This window comes from Onychostruthus taczanowskii, unplaced genomic scaffold (assembly GCF_017590055.1).
Source record: "Onychostruthus taczanowskii isolate IOZ18803 unplaced genomic scaffold, ASM1759005v1 scaffold11, whole genome shotgun sequence".
In the NCBI taxonomy this organism is placed as follows: Eukaryota; Metazoa; Chordata; class Aves; order Passeriformes; family Passeridae; genus Onychostruthus; species Onychostruthus taczanowskii.
The window spans coordinates 11,767,106-11,785,898 of NW_024497629.1; the positions used below are offsets into that span (position 1 = coordinate 11,767,106).

The 18,793-nt window shown below is 39.0% G+C and overlaps 1 protein-coding gene across 5 annotated transcripts in view; it reads right to left on the minus strand.

The window, feature by feature from the left end:
- Positions 1–12,452: 12,452 nt before the first annotated feature.
- COLEC11 (collectin subfamily member 11) overlaps positions 12,453–18,793 on the minus strand; it is a 37,907-nt gene continuing 31,566 nt past the window's right edge. For 2 of the 5 annotated variants that reach the window (XM_041421812.1, XM_041421821.1), the window contains exons 4-7: positions 17,590–17,661; positions 16,829–16,882; positions 15,093–15,188; positions 12,453–14,936 (exon numbers count right to left, since the gene is read on the minus strand). In XM_041421812.1, coding sequence (XP_041277746.1) covers positions 14,527–14,936; positions 15,093–15,188; positions 16,829–16,882; positions 17,590–17,661 — 632 coding nt within the window. In that variant the 3' untranslated portion in view covers positions 12,453–14,526. The remainder of the gene's footprint in view (positions 14,937–15,092; positions 15,189–16,828; positions 16,883–17,589; positions 17,662–18,793) is intronic. The other 3 variants (XM_041421829.1, XM_041421847.1, XM_041421838.1) reach the window with 3 other exon arrangements.

The following is an 18,793-nucleotide window of genomic DNA, read 5'->3' on the forward strand; positions in this document are numbered from 1 at the left end:
AATCACCTTTTTGTGCCCTATGTTCCTACTCTTTAAAAGTGAGCTAGTCCTGAAGATCACATGAAAAAAGAAAGCTCCATTAAATTAGTTTACAGATTAAATATTAACATCTGGCAGCACTCATGCCACGTGTGAAGCTGGCCTTGCTGTGAGCAGGAGCCTGGAGCAGGTGACCTCCAGAAGTGACTCTGACCTCCTCTGCAGTGCAGGGCAGCGCAGCACAGACATGCTGCCTGTCACTGCAAACACAGCCTGGCAGCTAGCTGGAAACGGGGCCACTGCAGGAGCAGGGCTCTGCTCATCTCCTGCTGGTAAGGACATTACCAGCCAAGCTCCCCTCTGCTTTCTGACAGAAACTGCTGTCATTATCCCAGCAGCAAGAACTGGATTCGTATTTCACCTCGGTCACCCCCTTTCAGTGTTTTTACCCCATCCACTGTGAAGAGGGAACTGTGTCCATATGCAAGGTGTGGCCAGGAGTGGGCCCAACCTGTCCCATATTGCCTCTTCTGCTCAGTGGAGGCAAGCTCTGGAGAAGCAGGGCAGGCTGGAGAAGCAGCTTTTGAAATTGCTGTAGGTAAATCTATTACAGCGTTTTCACAGGTTTTGAATACAGACAGGAAGGATAGTTTCTAGCCTGCAGTCCCACAGCTGCCTGCATATTTTTCTGGGTCATCAGCTTGTGTGTGTGCAATTCCTACTTCTAAAAAATTCAGTTATTTCACATGATATTTGCAAAGAGTTCAGTTCCAAGATACACATCTGCTAATAACAGCAGCCACCTGCCACTCCTCTACCAGCTAGTTTGATTTCTCCCCCTCTGGATTTTTAATGATTCAGTAATGCACCATAAAAACAATGTTTTAATTACAAATAATTTTAAAGAATAAAGTCTCTCTTCTTTCATGAGTATAAGCAAGGGATTTCATATACAAAGCAATTCAGCAGGATATTTTTTCATCTTTTCATTAACAGTATCTTTCTTGTAGTACCTAATTACACTTACTTCAAAGGTACATAAAAAGATGGAGATTATGCTAGTGACTTATAGTTTATGGTAAAGTACAGGGAGGAGAATGTTTTGCCAAACAAACATGAACTTTCTTTTTATGAGCTCTGGTGAAGGCTATTCGCTCCCATCCTCAGAAGACAAGAACCTGATTTCCAAGCTTTAAAATATTCAATATAAAATTCAATGAGTTATATTAGCAGAAGTTTTACCCATACATCTACTAAAATTGCTGAGAACCACTTATTTTAGGAAACAGCTTTAATTAAAGCAAAAGACTATGCTGAAGATTTTCAGGCTTTATTCTGATTTTTACCACAGGATTGCAATAATATGGTTGATAAATCTGATTATTTCTTTGTGCCTTAGTTTCTCCCACATGGAAAATTAAATCACTACCTAATTCACAGGGATGTTGAGAACCTTAATTTTTACAGTCTATAAAACACTTTCTGATCTTCACCTAGAAACAAAAGTTTGCTTTTTGTCTGTGTCTTCTTTTACATATAGGAAGTCAGATAAATACTGAGTTTTTCTGCTTTGTGAAGACCAGACTATAAAAGGTCATTTGTTTTGCATTTGCAACCTTTTCTCTGCTCTTTCAGCAGCCATGAATACTGATATGACTGGAGTTAGTTGTTAGCTTCAAAAAAGCATCTACACATCTACTCAAGATACTGCTTTACTGTCTACATGTTTTACAATACACACTACTGAAAAACATGAGAGGCATGTATTAGGTGACAAAGAATTGCAGAATTTAATTTTTTTTAAATCATATTTCCTGCAAGTATGTGAGGCTGACAAATAATTATGCTTTTATTGCAGAGCCATATTATAAAAAGACATACTTACCTCAGTCATAATTTTTGCCAGTAAGCATGGCTCCCAGATTCCCATTTGACCAGATAGAAGGGACTCTTTTAGAACCACAGGGCAAAGAGGGATCTCAATCCATGGCCTGCATAGCTTAGACTTTAAGATGGCCCGGGTTTATTCTAGGAAAGGCTTTTGTGCTGATGCAGGACATTGTCTGCATCAGAGATTCAAGCAATAGATTTAGGGAAATGCTGTGATATTTTTTTCAGTCAGAGACTTAGTAATTTACTTTCAATGTTTTTATCATCAGTTGCCAGAACAGCATTTTGGAGAATATAAACTAAAATGATGAGCACAGGACAATCCATGTGGAGATTGGCAAGCCCACGGAAGCCTTCTAAGAAAAACACTCTCTGTATTAACTCTGACTCTTCTTTTGGCTGAGTCCAACAGTTGATGCCATCCATCACTTACCACCTGAGCAGGAGGACAAATGGCAGTGGGGAAAAGGAGCAGGGCAGTGGGAGAGGAAGAAGAAGTGATAGGGTCATACAGTCTTGGAACAGGGAAGCAACATGTGAATAGAGCAGGAAGAGGGATGATGTGGATTTGTGGGAAGCACCCACAGTAGGGAAAGGACCAACTTTTCACGAGCTCTGCCCATACATGCACCAAAAGCTATCGGGTAAAGCTACTTGGAATCATTCTCAGCAAAAATAAATGTTGTGAAGCTCTGCTTGAAACACTTACAAGGGTTTTTTGACATTACTTTAGAAAACAAATATTTAAGTTGAACAACTAATTCCAACAGAACTACCTTTATATTTCTATGAAATGCAATTCAGCCTCTCAAAAAAATTACTTAGAAACCTTAAAATAATAATTACATTATGCCTGTTGCCACTCTAGTACCTGCTAGAGACTGTCTGTTGGGAGATCAAAGTCTAGAAAATATTACGGAGATCCTAAAGCAAAGCTATACCTCTGAGAAATAAACAATTCCTAGACTTATACTTGACTCCAAAATGCCAAAAAATTAACTGTTTATATTTCCTTATTTTGGAGTGATATTGTATGTGTGTGGTTGTAATTCTTCTTGCAGTGTAAAGACACATGGCTATTTATATCTCAGCATTGCAGGAGTCAGCCTAACATGCTTATAGCAAGATTTCACGTGAGCCTTATTCTCCTGGCTGCCTTTGGCCTGTGTTGCACCATGCCAGGAGCACAGCACAACATCAGCCACAGGAGCTCAGCCTGTGAGCCTAAGAGCTCAGCTCTTATTACTTGATTTGCCCTTGGTGCTAAGCTGGCCCAAAGGAGCCTGAGTGACAAATGAGAACTGCAAGGGGTTGGGATAAGAAAATCAACAAATCCCTCACAGCTACTGGAAGTCAACATAATTGTGCATCCTTGATGATAGGCAGGCACAGGTAGGCAGCCAGATCAGCATACAGCTGACTGAGAAGGCACACAATCCTTTTTTGCACAGTTCTGCTTTGCATTCATTATCAAGTATTGCCATGCTACACTTGACAGTAAAAGAAGCCATAACATCATGGCACTGGACACACATGGGCCTGGAAGGAACCAGATTCAGTTTATCTTGCCTTTAAAATAAGGCAAGAAGAATTTTTTGCAAATAATGGGGCAATAGTTCCATGAAGAACAGAGAAGTATGATACTACTAATAACAGTAATAGATAGATAGCACTGATTCCCTATAAAATCTGTTTTAGAGCTTAATTGTCTTAATACTTTTCCCTTTCTGTTATTGCATTTCATTCATTGATACCTGGCAATTTTCCATACAGTAAAAATCAATTTTAAACATGATACTGTCTCCCACAGCTCTTAAGTCCTCCTTACTCTTTTATTATGTCATTGAAGACAGCAACATGAATACTGAGTAGAATTGTGTTCAGGATAAACCTCAGAGAACTCTACTTCAAACATCCTCTCATTTTTACCCCAAAGCACTGATAAGTTTCTTTTCAGTTTTTTTTAAGCACTTACTTTATAGCAATGAATCAAAGCTGTACCCCATGTGACGTGAGCATCAAGAATACATCTTACTGTTTTTCTACATCTACCAGATCAGCAAAGAAGCCAAATATATAAAGGAAGATTCAACATGATTTGTTCTTGATAAATCCACAATTATTATTTCCACCACTTTATGATCCACTTGGTGCTTTCACTTATTTTTTAGACATTTGCTCTGGTAATCCATTTTATTTGCCTGATGAGTTACTTTGTATTTATTTTTCTTTAAATAAAGGAGGAGGAGGCTTCTTTAGGACTGTGAGATCTCTTGGTCCTCCACAAGCATCTGAAGACAATCACTAATAGTTCAGTAACTGCTTTGGCAACCAGATTTCACCTGACCCTGCTGACTGGAACATTTCTAATTCATCCAAATGTTTTTTAACCTGCCCTTTCTCTCTTCTGACCTGTGATTCTCTTCCCCTGTTAAAATTAATTGCATCAATGGTCTGATTGCAATTAACCTTGGGAGAGCGAATCTTTCAGCCTTTCCTATGTCATCACAGCATACAAAAGCTTATTCTGTCAAATTAAAAAGAAATATATTGTCCATATAATACCAGCTCAGTAAAGCATTTTCATTATGCATCACCAGATATTTGCCCTCTCAGTAGTTACAGTACAGTTGTGCACCCCAGTGATGCTGCTGGATTTGCAGGCCTGGCCCCCTCCGTGCTGATCAGCACTGACTGCTGTGACAGGACTGCAGGATGTCTCACGCTCCTTCTCAATGGCATTTTTACCCCAACACCCACTTTACAGGGCAGAGATACAACACACAGTGTATGGTGTAGGAGATTCAAATACTGTTCCCCAGATCAGAAACAATTGTTTGACTTTACATTTACAAGCAGGAAAACAGTAATCTTTTTAAAACATTCAATGTGGCAAGTTCCCATCTGGGCTACGGAGCACACACACCATCCTTTGTTGAGTTTTTGCTACTGAAACAAGTGAGAACATCTGTGCATGGAAGTCACTGAAATGGTGTCTGCCATGCCTGTGCCCATGGTTTCTTCTTTCTGCTGTCCATTGTCTCTCCTGGAGGTGCTATTTATTGCTTTGCAGCACAGACAAGCAAAGGCAAACATGACAGTTTGCAGGGAAGAAAGAAACAATGCCAGGCAACTGTTATTGTCTCTTTCTCTCATGCAAGAAAAAGTAAGAACAAATTCAGCTTGCCTCTCACACAGTGATTATAACTGCCAGTTTGAGAAAGAAAGAAAGAAAGAAAGAAAGGAGAGTTATTTTCTGCAGGCAGAGCATTGATTTTTTTTCCTGAGTGTGACTCACGAGTCTGTATCACACTGGGCTGCATCCGGATCCACCATGTGACAAAAAGTCACCTGTCGCAGGTCATGCTCTTCTAGTGGATGTCACACCTCCTTCAAAACCTTTTACAATCTCTCCTCATAACCTTACATGACAGGCACCACTGGTCAGCAAAAGAAACCCTTCAGTGGCAGCTCCACATAATAGGGATTTTGTGATGGAAGCTGCTGAGATTTGATGGGTTGGACTCATCTGGTCAGTCAGAAAAGTCTGTATTTTAGCTCGTCACCTTGACCTCACCTCAGGGCAAATGAAAGAAATGACGAGTCAGAACAAGGAACATTCCTATCCCAATTTAGACATCTAAAATAAGACAGATGAATCATATCCTGAATGCACTTATTTCTCCCCACAGACTAGAGAGACAGTGTGACTAGCTCAGATGAATATTGACAGTGCTGATGCTTAATACTGGAGGAGACAACTCCCAACCACCAGACCTCAGCCCAGGGCTCTGGCAAACCCAGAAGGCTGAACTGATCATCATGATGGACTCAGTTCAGCTGCCTCATACAGAGGTGCCCAGTGCCCTGGGTACCCTAGGACTCTGGGCACCCTAGGACATCCAAGACATTCAGCACATATACCCACTAGCCTCTCCCCAGGGATACAAAATTTGACCTCACTTAAGCAAACTGCCAGGTCAAGGCTGCCCACTGCAGTGCTGCTCCCAGTGCAGTAAACCCTACACACTGCCACAGCAGGTGAGCATCCTCCGTCACACGATTGGTAATGAAACAGGGGTAGAGATCATGCAAAGCAACCTGTAAGAATAAGCCAAAAAACAGTAACTAGTTTGAAGACATTTTAAAAAAAGAGAACAATTCAGGGCAATTAGAGGTAAAACAGGCTCACCAAAACCCTTAACAGTAAGGAGCAACTCAGTTAATTATGCTCCATGATTGTGTCTCTTTAATCCTTTTCAACATGTAATACTATTTTCTTATTTTCAAGAGTAATTTCACACATAATACCTTAGTTAATATTGATTTCCACTGTGGGATTTTTTGATTTCTTCTCATTTTAACTACATACCTAGCAATAAACCTAGTCTGCATAATCATTGTCATACTCCTTAAGACCTTTAAAAATTTCATACAGGTTTAAATATTCCCCTCTGTAATCTTATGACAAATGATTTTTCCCTGCCTGCTCACTATTAAAAATGGATTTCTGTGAATGCACTTATATGTAGTCTCCAGTCACACACTACTTGTTTAAACAGCAGAAAAGGCCTTTTTTACTTCCTATATCCCATCTCCACATGAACAAGTAAAGAGCAAGGGAAGCAAAATACAGCCATTGGAAAAAGGCATTATACATTGCACACATGCAAAAATAAAGCATGCAGAATGCATCCAGCAGAAAAAGTGGGATGCACAGGACTCTCTTGCCCAGCTCTGTCTTTCCCCTTCTTGCTCCCAGGAGAGCCAGGACAATGCTGAGTGGTTTTGAAAATTCTTTCTTTATCTCTGGTCAGTGATCTCAACAATGGAGGGGAAAGGCATAGGATCCGTGTGGGATTAAATAAAAAAATGATCAAATATCATTTACAATCAAATCACAGCAAAGCTGACTCATGACATGGATGGGAAATGTTCTCTTCTAACTCTCTTCTAGGGTGAGAGGTGATCTAATGGTCCCTTTTCCCTGCAGCCAGCATAACATCAACTGGACATCACAGAGCAGGTGACTTGTTTGGTGGGCATCCAGCAGAAAGGCTGGTTTCCTACAGTATCCATCAATATTAGTTCAACTCTTCAGTGCCTAAAAAGGACAATTTCTCATCAAGTCTTTTCCTGTGGTTGGGATTTTGCATAGTCTGTTTCCAAGATGGCTCTCTGGTGTTTAACAACAGGTGAGTTCCCACTGCATCCATCTCCTGAGGGGGAAGATGTTAGTTTACCACCCCTTCACATTTTTACATAAAGTGTTTAAAAACTGCAAATCCCAGAGACTATGTCACACCTGGTTGACAATGGCTAAGAGGTGCAAAAGTTATTTGAAGGAAATATACCATACCATCACATCAGCTCTGTTCTTCAAACAGCAGGTTAACACAGCTGATCAAAGGAGCAGCCAGCACCTGAGGCAGGCACTTCTTGATAATGATCTGCAAGTGGCACTAAACCCAGAGATTTGTGCCTGTGCAAAACTGGCCCACAAAGCCTCAGACCAGATGTCTCAGGTGTCAGCTGATAGGGGACATGCCACAGTACAGCCTGGGGTCAGAAAACTCAGGGCCTGCTTAGCTGAGCCTAAAGGTCAATGGCCAGTGACTTCTCATCTGTTAGAAACCAGCCCACTTTGGTTTAACTTAAAATCATAAAGCAGATTTGTCTTATGGGTTTGATTTGTGGATATGCTATTTAGTATGAAGCAAAAAAAATGTCTAGACTGAAAGGAATTTGCATTTGTTAACAATTTAAAACATATTTTCAAAGAATCCTTTTTAAGCTGCTTATGGTTCGAAACAACTGCACAGACAAACCAATTCCCAAGAATCTACAGTATGGAACATATAATCAACACACGTAATTAACTTCACTTTGGGTCTGACCAGATGCAAAAGGAAGATAAGCTTTAAGAAGGAAACTGGGGGCACTGTGTAAACCAGGACAGTAGACTCAAAGAATATTTTTTTAAGAGAGGTATAACCACTGGGTGTTAAGCATGAGGTCAACACATCAGCTGTAATCCATTTACACTTTTGCTGTGCAAGTTTAAGGGATACAGCATTTTATCTTCCATTTTCAGAGCTGTAGACAAAAATCAGGACAGAAAAGGAATTCCATGAATCAAGGCCAGCTCTAAGTTTTTTGCTAACTCACCTGGGGATATTTGGTGAACTTTACTTAATATGTCACATATTCAATTTATTTATGTAGAAGAGAAGGGTAGTAATGCTGGAGAAGAAGCAGGGAGCTGGATTAAGTAAAACAAGTTAACATGTATATGCACATGGCATTTTGTAACAAGGAAATTAGTATTTTGCATTTGTATACCTCCTTTTATTTCTGTGTTTTACAAACACAGTGGACTTAACATATTGTGCACTTTCCCTCTTGCAGAATAACCATATTATTCATTTCATACTAAAAATAAAGCAGGAACAAAGCTGGGTTTGTGGTTCTTTAGATATGCAACAAATCTTTTCTTCACTAGATGGCAGCCTGTCTTCTCCTATTGATAAACGTTGAACATGGCAAAAAGCAAAGAAAAAGCAAAGGTTTCATTTTCACAGAAGAATATAAAATGATAGAGGACTTATTCTTTGTATTGAATGATTGTACTGCTTCTTCTGTGTTCTACATTGTATTCCTTGTGTACTTGCAAGGATAAAGTTCTGCATCATAGATCTACTTCAATTATTTTACATTCAATATTTGTCTCAAAACAGATTATTGCCCAGAAATCTTCATGGAAGATGCACCCATTTCAGTGGCTCAGACTCTGAATAACATTTAAAGTGCTCAGAATAAATTATAAATATAAGAATACTTCTCTCTCTTTCTTTCCAAAATAAGCATAGATCTAGAATTTATGACAATACTGTCTCAAATCCTCAGCAGGTATAAATCAATTTGGCTTCACTGGAGTTGATTGATGCCAGGTGAAGATCTGCACCTGCAATTTAGATGCTGGCCTGCAGAGCACAGCTTGACTTGTTTTCTTTTTCTTCACTCCAAGGCATGATAATTGAGCTCATCTGAGCACGCTTCTCACTTCTTAGTCAAAACACCCACCTGAGAACTGGACTTAAAATCATTGCACGTCTCTTTGTAATAATTCAAAATAATCTTTCACAAAGGGAGGAAAAAAAGAAAAAGAAAGAAAGCTGACTAAAGACTTAAAGACTTCAGAGCTGGAAAGTCAGTGGTTCAATACAGCATCAGTGATTACAACACGGCAACTGATGCAAGCAGAAGCAACATACCACTCAGCTCCTTCATTTTTACTCTTACTGCCACTAGATGATAGTATGGTAACACCTGTATTGTTCAGCTGCACACCAGACCTTCTGTTGCTGAATTCCTGGCAGCATTTGCACTTTTATATGTAAAGAATATCCAGAAGCTCATCAATACTACATAGCTAGCCTTTGAATAGCAGTGCTTAATTATATCCCCTGTGATTTCATGCATTAATATACCCAGAGTGTGGAGGATGCTATTATTTGTCCATAGACCCAAAGTGGGTTTTATTTAGGCACAGATATTACACTAATTTGGCCGCCTCACTCCATTTTTGTGAGTTACCCATCCAGAGCTATAGTGAGACATTTTGACGGAAAGGGCAAGATAATTACATTTCCCTAGCAGGAAGCAGGAGAATGGCTGGAGGTAACATTTACATTCTGCCTCATGGGCATCCCACTCACTGCCAGTTATGCACATCCACTCACTGCTTCTTCCACCTTTTCCATTTTGTGCTTTCCCTCTTGAGAGGATTCCCTCCTCATCCAATAGAAAAGCTCTGAGCTAGGAGGAGACGCGCATCCAGAAAAACACCTTGAGCACACAACTGCGTCCTCTCCACAAACCCTTTCTCTCCCATCTCACATAGTCTGTACTCTCCTATCAAAGTAAAATTAAAACCAAACTGCTCTTTCTTACAGCTACTCTGTAAAGTAAATAGTCAAAACCCTTCACTGCACAATTTTTTCCCTAAGTAAATCTTAAAACTCTGGTTTCTTTTTACCCACAATAACAATGCCAGTTTTTCCTCTTGGTGGGCTGGACTGCCTCTCCCTGGCCAGGCATATGCATCCCAAGGGAGGGGTGAGTGGCCAGCTCCACTTTTGCACAATACCTTCCCCATCACTCTTTTACAAGCACTCCCAGGTCCCCACAGTGGAAAAAATCCCATCTCTTCATCTATAATCTGTGGCAGACATGTAGAGTGATGAACTTGTTGGCACCACAGGCAAGCCAAAAACTGAAAACCAGAATTTCCAGTGAAAAGACATTGGCCCTTGGATCAACAGAGGCTAAGGGGATGCAGCTCAGAAAGTGCAAAGGGTAAAGTCACACATCATTGCATTGTTGGCTAATACTCTGCTCAAGGATTTGATTCAGTCATGACCATCACAAGTCACTGAGTTTCCCACAGAAACTAGATCTGGATACAGATCTAGGGGAAACTCTGAATTTCTGCATTACTTTGGTTACTTTGACAAATTTTTGTTTTAATTCAGGATGAAAGTATATTTGTAAGATTTTCAGGTTTCAAAAGGCTTGTATTTATCTTATCTAATGATTGGTTTGGACATATGGAATAGTGCATAAACTACTAATTATATGGCATAATACTTAAATGAATAATTTTCATAGTCAGTAAGAATGTCTTCTATGTAATGTAGGTTGAACTATCTATTATTTTATACTCAAGGCATTTATAGTGTCATAGCAGGCCAGGAGGAAAAAACAACTCCAATGTCACAGTCTTTCAGCATGTCAAACATAAGTCTCAAAAAAATAACTTGTTCCCATTGGAAATCAAGACTTAAAGAATAAAGTAAAATACATCAAACATTATATAGATCACTGTTACTGATAGTGTAAAATATATTAACGATATTATAAAAATCAAATCTCTTTATGGATCAAAAAAAAGCTTTAGAACTTGGAAATTAAATTCTGAAAAATTCTAAAAGTAAACATTTTGAAAAATGTCTACTTCAAAAGTCTTCCTCCGTTGTGAACCTTCATCATATTTTACAATTAAAATTATTCTCTTTTCATCAAGAACTGTAAGAAAATAAGTCCAGTGAACTGCTATTTTGCAAAGCATATTTGAACTGGCATTTCCTGTGCTTATGAAAAATGAAGCACTCCATTTTACTTACATGAATAACAATGCCACATATGAATATTAATATTTTTACAGTTCTTTTCTGTGATATAAGAATGTTTAAAACTCACAGTCAGGGAAAAGTTCTGCTGCTAACAAACCTGTAACAAACCCATATTTCCAGGGATAATCATGTCAGCTGTCAGAGCACAGTGAGGAGCAGCTGGTTCACGAGGGATGGTGAGCCAGGAGCTGAGCAGAATAACAAGGCAAGTGGGAGCAACACTTTCCACCAAGCATTGAAGTTGTGGAGTGACAAATCTGGATGGTGATCAGGATGAGACATGATCCAGTGCTCTCCCAAGATGTCCCCTTGGACTCAGCCAGTTAAATGCTTCATCTTCACCAAGCCCGCTCCTAGAAGGGCGGTGCAGTCTGCCCTGACATCAGTACTGCAACACGCAGCCCTAGCAGCTAAAGGTGCAGAGTACAGTTGAGTGAAATCCACATTTTATGTGAAGAAGTCATTCACAAACCTGAATGGGCTGCTACATAAAAAAAAAAAAAAAACCAACCCTGCTATTTTCGCCTTTTTAAAATGCCATAGAATGCCCTTTATTCAAGAATAAAATAAATAAGGGCTACGGGGATGTATTTATGAGGAGAATTAATCAATCAAAAATAGAGCATATAAGAATAGTCTGAGAAACGCCTCTGCTTGCCAGACATACATGTTCCAAAGGCTTTTGCAGAGCTACACAAAATGAGTAATCATATTACAATTTATGTTTTAATGGACATGGAAAACACCTCAAGTAAAATTAACTTATCACTCATTTCATTTTTTTAAAAAAAAAACAATAGTTCCAAATTCCAAGGAGAATAATGGAAACCTTACCAAGCATGTCAGCAGGTTTCAAGCCGGCTGAGCACTACATGCAACATTGATTTTTGCCTCCAGCAAGGGTCTACCTACAGGCACCAGCAACTAGAGGGTGAAAGAAATTATGAAGGGCTCATTCATTTCCAATGCCTCCATCATTTCCCACCCAGTTCCTCAGAGGGGTACATATCAGCTGTCCCTTGCAGGACAGCTACAGACCTTACAGACCAGCCTTGCTCCCTTTGCTCAAATGTTGAAATAAGGGCAGCTGCAGCCAGTGTACAGGTATCCCACAAAGAAACTAATTTAGTTTCTACCTCACATATCAAGTAGTGCAAGAAAATCTCCTGAAGAACATGAAAACTATGAAAAATGTTTTTCCATTGCTTTTACTTTTTATGCTAAATTTTAGTAGAAACTGAGACTGTTTAAATGCTACACATGTCGAGGAAATCTTTAAAACCTGGTGTGACTTCAGCTAAAATAGGAGCATTTTATGGCATCTCAAAAAGCTTCATATCTCCCTAAAAGGCCTCTTTTCATCTTTCTGAGGAAATTGAACAATACAACAGAAACTTTAAAAACCTAGGTGAAAAACAGCAACTTCAGCACACATAATGAGGGAGCTTCAAATATCTATATCTCAGGTTTGGACTGTTTTAATATAGCAACAATGATTTGACAAAAGTATATTGGAGATTTAAACGGTTTCTGAGGATTTCTATAGCAGGCAGGAAACAATCATGATATTCAAAGCACTACTCTAAACAAATTGCTTTACTGGAATTGCTAGCTCCCTGCAAATTCTACAGAGTCTTTGAATATTAGTGTAGAAAGAGATTCACATTATTTAATAGATTTCAATATGCAGTTGGAAGAATAACTAACACACAGGTATCATACCTATCTTTATTAAAGGAAAATAAAGCAATCAAAGAACCCATTCATTTTGAGTTATTTCTCTGGAGCTGGGCTGATAATCAAATACTATAGGATACTGTAGTACTGCTAGTGATCTTCAAAATTAATAACAAACATATATATATAAAGGAGAGAGATTTACAGAGTAAATATATCAAACAAAACAGTTTGTTCTCTTAGGTATATAAATCAAATAATGTCATTGTTTACATGCTGCAGCACAGCAGAGTTGATATGAGTTGGTTTCCCTGCTGTAAGGAAATCTCTGGGACCACATGCCGTATCCACTGTGGATATCTTATATGCCAATCTGCCATAATGATCAGATATGCATTTTGACCAGAATGTCATGCAAGGATCATTTATTCTTAAAAATCATCTCAAAACACTGTGCAAGGTATTCCTAAAGAAACACAGATATTTTGCAAATTTTTTCAATTTTTCTGTGCCTAACAGTAAGATGAGGTGGCATGCAACTGGCTCCTGGGAAGATTTAAAGTAATTCATCATTTCTTTTGTGAAATTATGCTGTTTTTTTTTTTTTTAATATACATCCTTTTTTCAATGTAAATTTGGTACATAAATTATTTGTGCAAAGTTATTTATTACTGCTATATACACAGGAAAATTTCGGAAACTCTTCTGCTTTTCAGGGGATTGTTTTAACAATCTGTGTAAACATGCAAGCTGTTTTCTTACTAAAAGGAACTGATCGCTAATGTGTTTTCATGAGCTTAATTGCATATATATGAAGTCTGACTTAAATTGTGGAGGGCTGGTATTTTTGTTTGTTTTGTAACAAGATGCACCAAGATTATCTTAAAGAAATATGAAGCATTTACTTTAGGGAATTATTCAGGGTCTAAAATACTTCATGCACTGAGTCCTTTTCAACTAAGGAATGCAGAAAATCAAACTGTTACTTTTACGTTCAGCCAATCCCAAAACACCACCTGGATGGAAACCCTCTTAGTACTAAATTATAAGAATTTTCATACCATAGAATCATGGAATCATAGAATATTTTGGGTTGGAAGAGACCTTAAAAGTTACTTAGTTCAAACCCCCTGCCATGGGCAGGGACACCTTTCACTAGACTTTTTCCTCCCTCAGAACTAAAATTCAGTTTACTTAAATGCTTTTTGGTCATACATCTGTGAACAGTTTAATGAAGAAACATTACAAAACTGGTAGGAATCTTGACTTTTGATTTGCTTTGGCCAGTTTAAAAAAAAAAGTTTTAACCTTCAAAAAACCTACAGTAATATTTGTACTTATTAACTGGAGTATACAAAATATGCCTTGTTACCAAAATATCCCTGTAGCACTGCAAGTTATTAGCATTTATAACTACAAATTTTGCTAAGATAAAAGAATATCAGGAATCTAACTCTAACCATTCTAACAACTAGAGGCCAAATTCTGCCTTCCCTTACAGTCATATTAACATTTGTTATCTGTTGTAAGGGCAAAATTTAGCCCCAAAGCACATTTTTATCTAAACAGATATATTTTCCTAAATAAAGAAAAAGCCAACCAAGCTATACCTTATTACTGCTCTTCCCTTCTGAAGGGTAAATTCTGATATTTGACTGTATTTACAGCTGTACAACTCCGACACCGCATACTTGTAAAATTTCACTTGTACCCTATAAACACGGAGTAACCATGTTGTATCACTGTCTTAAACATTTTTCTTAAAATAGAGAAAGAGCAGAGCAGCTTAGACATTTTCTTTGTCAAATTCGCACACGAAATACATGGTAATGTGACAGGCAACGTCATTCCAGCCCCCAGAGGCCACCATCTCCACACAGTCCTCCTCGTCGTAAGCGTTGTTGGGCTCCCCGCTGCGCCATTTGTTGAAGGTCTGCATGGGCGACCGGTCAGAATAGACGAAATTCCCCTCTTTCTCCAGGTCGTTAATCCCAATGAAGACTCTGGTGAGCCCAGCTTGGTTGATGTACGAGGCAATCAGGTTGTTGGCAGTCTCATCCTTGGGCATGCTCAGCGTCCCTCCTCGTCCGTGGCAGTACAGCTGGGCTTCCTTGTACCTCTTCTCCTCCTTCACCAGCAGATATATCTTATTGTCTGTCTCACGCACACCGGCGACAGCTGCGGGGGAGGGCAGTGCTGAAAAGTGAGCACTCGCATTTCTATAAACCAAGTTACTGCACACCCCAAAATAGCTTCACAAATCAGATGTGGAACGGTGGCACTCTTTACGAGCGATTACACCGATAAAATGAGGCAAAAAGAAAGGAAAACAGTTATATAAAATTAACCTACCATTTTTTATGAATTTTAGTTCTGTCGTCAGCTGGGCTACTTGAATATCCATTTCACCAATAGCCTTCCTTAGCTGACTGCACTCACAAGGGATGCCTGTGAAATGACGTAGATACACCCAAATCAAAAAGCTACTTAATTTCAACAATTGTCTCAACAGTTTTATGAAAAGGCTCGGTGTGGCAGCCCTGGAGAAAGCTGTCTTGCAAGTAACAGACAGAAAATTAGAGCCTTCACTATCCTGCACCATTATATGATTCTCAGGGGAGTCTGGGCCCGTGTAGAACAGATCAGTTCACTTCCTACAAATCTTCCATCCTGAATAATTAGCATTAACCTAAACACAGACAGATATTCTCTGCAAAACACCCACAATATTTTTCAACTAAAAACATTTTCCAAAAATCCCCATTTCTCAAAGATTTCTTTCATGGCAAAAACATTGTTTACAAGTTGTTCACAGGGAACATATCCCAGCAGATCCAAAATTCCAACCACATATTGCACACAATTACCTGCAAAAAGCAGTTCTCTGTTTTTGAAAGTACAGAATTTACAATACTTCTGATAATAAAATTAGACACTAGAAAATCATCTATTAACCCAAACTGGTATAGGTTTGACAAAGACAATCTGAATGTGAATACTAAAAGAGTAATTGTTATATCTCTGACCACAAATCTCAAAATTAAGATCAATTACCATTTGCATTTATTACAGTTTGCAGTTCTGTATGTAATTATTAAAATCTGCACTGGACTACCCAGCTACTCTGCTCAGTTGTGTAAGTTAGTCTGAGCACAGGGTACCTGCCCTGCAAAACTGTGCATGATGGCCAGGTGCACAGCATGCTGACCCTAGAGTTAGAGTGACAATTCCTGTTCTCATGGGAAATCTAATCTGTGCATCTCCAATGCACTCTGCCAGGAAAGGATGAATTCAGTCCAATCCCAACCTGCCACTCTTGCAGGGCTTGCACTTCATATGCTAGGCTGTTTCTCTAGAACACCTCATACCTCTGGAAGATCCATGTAAGAATCTGAAGAGAGCATGACGAGAAGACAAAGCCAGGCTCTGCTTGGTGGTGCCAAGCAATAGACAGGAGGCAATGGACAGAAATTGATGCACAGGAAGTTCCTCCTGAACATGAGGAAGAACTTCTTTACTGTATGGGTAACAGATCACAGGAACAGATTGCCCAGAGAGGTTGTGGAGTCTCCCCCACTGGAGATATTCAAGAATTGTCTGGACAATCCTGAACCATGTGCTCTGGGAGTACCCTGATCGAGCAGAGGTTGGACCAGCTGACCCAATGTGGTCCTTTCCAACCTGACCTATTCTGTGATCTGTGTTCTTGACAATCTGTTGCTCCTATAACTATAATCCATGGATGGGCAGGAGCATCCAACCTGCTCCTTTGTGTTGACTGGAAGACAAAGAGAGATATGCAGACATGTTCCTTTGCCCTGGTGATGAATCATACAGACAGTCTGACTTCAATTTCCACTAGGCTTCTGGAGAGATTACTTGGAGAAAGTATGAGATACTGATTTAGCATATACACTGCAAGTCCAGCAACTGCTGCAACGTCAATGATTTTAAGTCATTTGAAAATATCACAGTGAAATATTATAGTAGGAATGAAAAAAATAATTCATTATTTCTCCCAGTATGTAAGCAGATGTATTTTTAGTGATGAAAAGTCTTTCACATAAACAAGGTGTGTTATGGATTACCTGGGTCACCATTAGGACCTGGTGGTCCTATGTCACCATTATCTCCTTTTTCACCTGAAGACATGAAAAATAACATAATGTTAATGCTGCCTTTTCTGTTAATAGTTCATTTAGCACTTATCTATTTTTTCCCTAGTAAAATTCAAACGTGGAGAGTAGAAATATGCCCAAGCAAAAATAAAGATTTTTCTGTCCTAGTCATTCCACAATAAAGCCCATCCAAAGCTATGAAACTTGAATCCAAATAATATGCATCAATATTCACTTCTTGACATTCATAAACTTCACAGAACTAGTAAACTCAGATGCTGTAGAGAGAAAAGGGCTGGATATACCTAAACTTAGAATCATGATCTAGATGATTAGGTAAACACTGGTCCAAATGACTTAACCAAAGTCACATAGGAAGCCTATGAAGCAGCCAACATAATAAAACACATCTTCTGGTGCTTAAGTCTGCCAAAGTACAGCACATCTTCCCATCTTTTTCAACTGTCCACACTTGTGTGACAGTGCAAAGTTCTTTATTTATCCTCAAACCAGGATACTCACAGTGCTTCAACACCAAATATACTGCTGTCACAGCAAAGGTAACTGGTTGAGAAATCTCAGTGACCTGGCTGACTACAGAGTGAGAAAATTCCTACTAGGGTAAACTGTGAGACTTAATAGCCATTTTCCAAGCCTCTAAACTTTTCACATAAATGATCACACAATTTTCACCTGAAACACAAATGGAGAAATAATTGAATTAAACATACCTTTTGAACCAATAGGACCAATTTTTCCATGACGTCCTATGCTGCCCTTCTGTCCTTTGTCCCCCATTTCTCCTATACATAACAAGGATGAAAGGCACAAGGTAGCAATGTAGTCTGATTCATTCAGATCCTACTGTTCGCAATATCAGTTTTTAAAATGAACCAATGTTATATCCCAAAGAGTCATTGAAATCCACAGGTCTAGCTCAATCCTTGTGAAGAACTTACATACAGCAACCTACAAAGTAATTTTATCTTTGCTAAACAATTGACATTAACAAGGCATCAAGGTGTAATTGTCAACAGCTTTTGTGTGAAAACCACTGGAAAATCTTTTCCAGACTTCTTTCAGCGGATCATGACAGAATTATGTTGAAAATACAGAGGATTGTTGTATCCAAACATGGATCAGCAGATTAAAACTATCATGGAGTTGAGAAGAACTAAAGGATCCAAGCACAGCTGACATTTCATCTCAGACAGTGATTCCACTGTAACTGGGGGCTGACTTTGGGCTTAATGACTTATTCATACAATATAAATACTGTCATATGAGATAGGTTTCCCTCTGAACCACACTATTAGAGGAGAGTGGGTATGGGGGGACTGCAGGGATGAATGCCTACTGAGGCTCCCATCCTGCAGAAATCTAAGCCCAAAACTGCTTTAGGAAATATTTATGAAGTCGTATTCAATGACTATTGAAAAGATTGCTTCTTTGCTGAAAGCAACATCTGCTATGCTCTGGTCTACTACACAGGTGCAAGGAATCAATGAGACAAGCTAGGAGGAAAATCCACCAGAGAGATCCAGCAACTGGACTTGTGCAAACTGTCATAGCTCAGCCTCAGTTGTGGATCTATGACAACTGAAGATCTGCTGCCCCCTGTTGCTACTGCATCTGGACACACATACGTATTTTTGGAAGCTGGATAATTTTATTACCCATTTTGTCATTACCATTAAGTCAAAGGTGAAATCAATAACAAGTTTCAGAATATAAACTGATCATTACTGGGCTAAGAGATGTTATATCTATTACTCCATTTCCTCTGAACTGAGAGAAGCTAAACATGTGTAGTTTGTTGGTCTGATTAATTATTGGCAAGTCCTGCAATCCATCATTTTCCTTTGTTTCTAATAAGTATCAAATTCAGACACTACTGGACACAGGATTTCACCATAAAACAAAAATATATTTCTC